A 2694-nucleotide genomic window follows, 5' to 3' on the forward strand; every position below is an offset into this window, starting at 1 on the left:
CATTTTATTATACACATCCACAAGCAATCAAGTTTTTGGCGCCGTTGCCGGAGAACCTAATTTGGTTATTTTACTTGTTGTAGATTTTTGTGAGCGGGAGCCAACAAGAAGTCATAGTAAGCTGAGTGTTCCTACTGCTGTATTTACTGCTGAAGAATTGAGTTTACTGCTGCAAAATTCTGTGTATGAACCCACCTACGGGTTTGGAATTTATTTTGGATCCTGAAATAGAGAGAATATTTAGACGAAGGTTGAGGGAGAAAAAGGAAATGACAAAACAGAATATACAGCAAATGGCCCAACTAAATCGGGAGTTTGAAAATCCAGTGATGATGGCTAATCAAGAGAGAATTACTGCCAATGCCATTCATTTAGCAGATGACAGAGAAAGAGCGATCCGAGCATATGCACACCCAGCTGTGGAAGAGCTAAATCCGTGCATCATTATACCCGAAATACAAGCAACCACGTTTGAGCTAAAACCTGTGATGTTTCAAATGCTGCAAACCATTGGGCAATTTCATGGACTACCGTCGGAAGATCCTCACCTACACCTAAAGTCATTTTTGGGAGTTAGTGACTCATTTCGATTTCAAGGAGTGGATAAAGATGTGATTAGACTGAGCTTATTCCCATATTAATTGAGGGATGGTGCTAAATCATGGTTGAATACCTTAGCATCGGGAACAATTGATTCGTGGAATAGTCTAGAAGAGAAATTTTTTATCAAGTATTTCCCACCCACGAGAAATGCACGGTTCAGAAATGAGATTGTTGCTTTTCAATAGTTTGAAGATGAGACACTAAGTGAAGCTTAGGAGAGATTTAAGGAGATGCTTAGAAAGTGTCCTCACCATGGACTACCTCATTGTATACAAATGGAGACTTTCTACAATGGATTAAATATTGCTACTAAACAAGTAGTTGATGCTTCCGCCAATGGAGCTATTTTGTCAAAGACATACAATGAAGAATATGAGATTTTAGAGAGAATAGCATCTAACAATTGTCAATGGGCCGATGTGAGAAGCAACCCAGGAAGGAAGACTCAAGGAGTACTTGAAGTTGATGCTTTGTCCTCTATCAATGCTCAACTAGCTTCGGTGACTAATATTTTACAAAATCTAGCGTTGGGACAAGACTCCATGATCAAAGCACCAGTCCATACAGCTGCTGTAATTAACCAGACAGCAGCCGAATCTTGTGTATGTTGTGGAGAGGAACACACCTTTGATCAATGTTCAAGCAATCTGACCTCAATTTTCTATGTCGGGAATCAAGTTAGTCAAGGCAACCCAAAAAATAACCCCTTCTCAAATACTTATAATCCGGGATGGAGAAATCATCCAAATTTCTCATGGAAGGGACAAGGCTCGTACAACCAACAAATGCCCCTTAAAGCAAATTACCCTCCGGGTTTTGGATTACAAAATCAATTGACATATGGTTCTCAACAAGCCACCACCACCCAAGGGGAAGGAACTAGCCAAGCTCAACACATACTGGGAATATCGCTTTAGAGCCTAATAAAGGAATATATGGCTAAAAATGATGCTGCGATACAAAGTCAAACAAGCATCATTGCGAAATTTGGAAGTTCAAGTAGGTCAATTAGCAAATGAGTTACGAAATAGACCTCTTAGTAAGCCTCTACTCCACCCGTTGTGAAGCCTCCTAAAACACAGACATCAGTCAGCAGTGGACAAGAAAGCAAAATATACACACCAACACCTCCTTTTCCACAAAGAATAAAAAAAAAAGAAGGAAGAAGCCAACTTTGAGAAGTTCATGGACATATTTAAGGAAATTCACATAAATATACCATTAGTTGAAGCTTTGAATCAAATGCCAAATTATGTGAAATTCTTGAAGGATGTGCTCACCAATAGAAGAAAGTTTGAAGAATTCAAGGTGGTACCATTGAATGAAGAGTGTAGTGCAATATTGAAAAACAAGATCCCGCTAAAGGAGAAAGACCCCGGTTCATTCACAATTCCAATATCAATAGGAGGGAAGAAGCTAGGTCGAGCATTATGTGATTTGGTATCAAGCATTAATCTAATGCCGCTGTTTATTTACAAAAAGTTAAGTATTGGTGAAGCTAGACCAACTACAGTCACTCTTCAACTAGCAGATCGATCTTTCACTTATCCCGAAGGAAAGATTGAGAACATCTTAATTCAAGTTGACAAATTCATATTTCTTGCAGATTTTATCATTTTAGATGATGAAGCCTATCATGATGTTCCAATTATTTTAGGGAGACCATTTTTAAAGACCGGAAGAACATTAGTCGATGTCTACAAAGGAACCATCACATTAAGAATGGGTGACAAAAAAGTTGAATTTAACATCAATGACAGCATGAAATATCCAGCAGTGACAGAAGAATGCTCAGCAGTGTATGAATTGACAGAACAACCAGCGACCGAGGAATGGGATGATGGGGAAAGCGGGCAGGAAGAAGACTGCAGCTGAAATTACAGAATAGAACCGTTACCAGATTTAGGTGAATTTAGCACAGCTTTTGAGTCACTAGAATGTGAGGGAAGAAAGAATTCACCGATGAGACCATCTATTGAGGAAGCGCCGCAGCTGGACTTGAAACCACTACCACCTAACCTTAAGTATGCTTATTTAGGTGACAAGAAGACACTACCCATCATCATCTCAGCGACACTATCCTCGACTCAA

The 2694-nt window shown here is 39.4% G+C and overlaps 1 protein-coding gene, 1 non-coding gene and 1 pseudogene across 2 annotated transcripts; 2 read left to right on the top strand and 1 right to left on the bottom strand.

Moving 5' to 3' along the window:
• The first annotated feature begins 293 nt into the window (after positions 1–293).
• LOC147790206 (uncharacterized) lies at positions 294–1520 on the top strand (annotated as a pseudogene).
• On the bottom strand, positions 757–862 carry LOC111785223 (small nucleolar RNA R71). Its single transcript, XR_002813638.2, has one exon. It is a non-coding gene; the product is annotated as a small nucleolar RNA R71 (small nucleolar RNA).
• A 268-nt stretch (positions 1521–1788) lies between the features above and the next one.
• LOC147790207 (uncharacterized) lies at positions 1789–2478 on the top strand. The gene has a single exon (XM_087128627.1). The coding sequence runs from the start codon at positions 1789–1791 to the stop codon at positions 2476–2478; it is 690 nt and encodes a 229-aa protein (XP_086984753.1).
• Positions 2479–2694: the final 216 nt, after the last annotated feature.

This window comes from Cucurbita pepo, chromosome 11 (genome assembly GCF_057944985.1).
Source record: "Cucurbita pepo subsp. pepo isolate OVF chromosome 11, ASM5794498v1, whole genome shotgun sequence".
Lineage (NCBI taxonomy): Eukaryota > Viridiplantae > Streptophyta > Magnoliopsida > Cucurbitales > Cucurbitaceae > Cucurbita > Cucurbita pepo.

Coding starts and splice junctions, on each gene's coding strand:
- LOC147790207 (XM_087128627.1), top strand. CDS start 1,789: ATGGACATATTTAAGGAAATTCACATAAATATACCATTAGTTGAAGCT.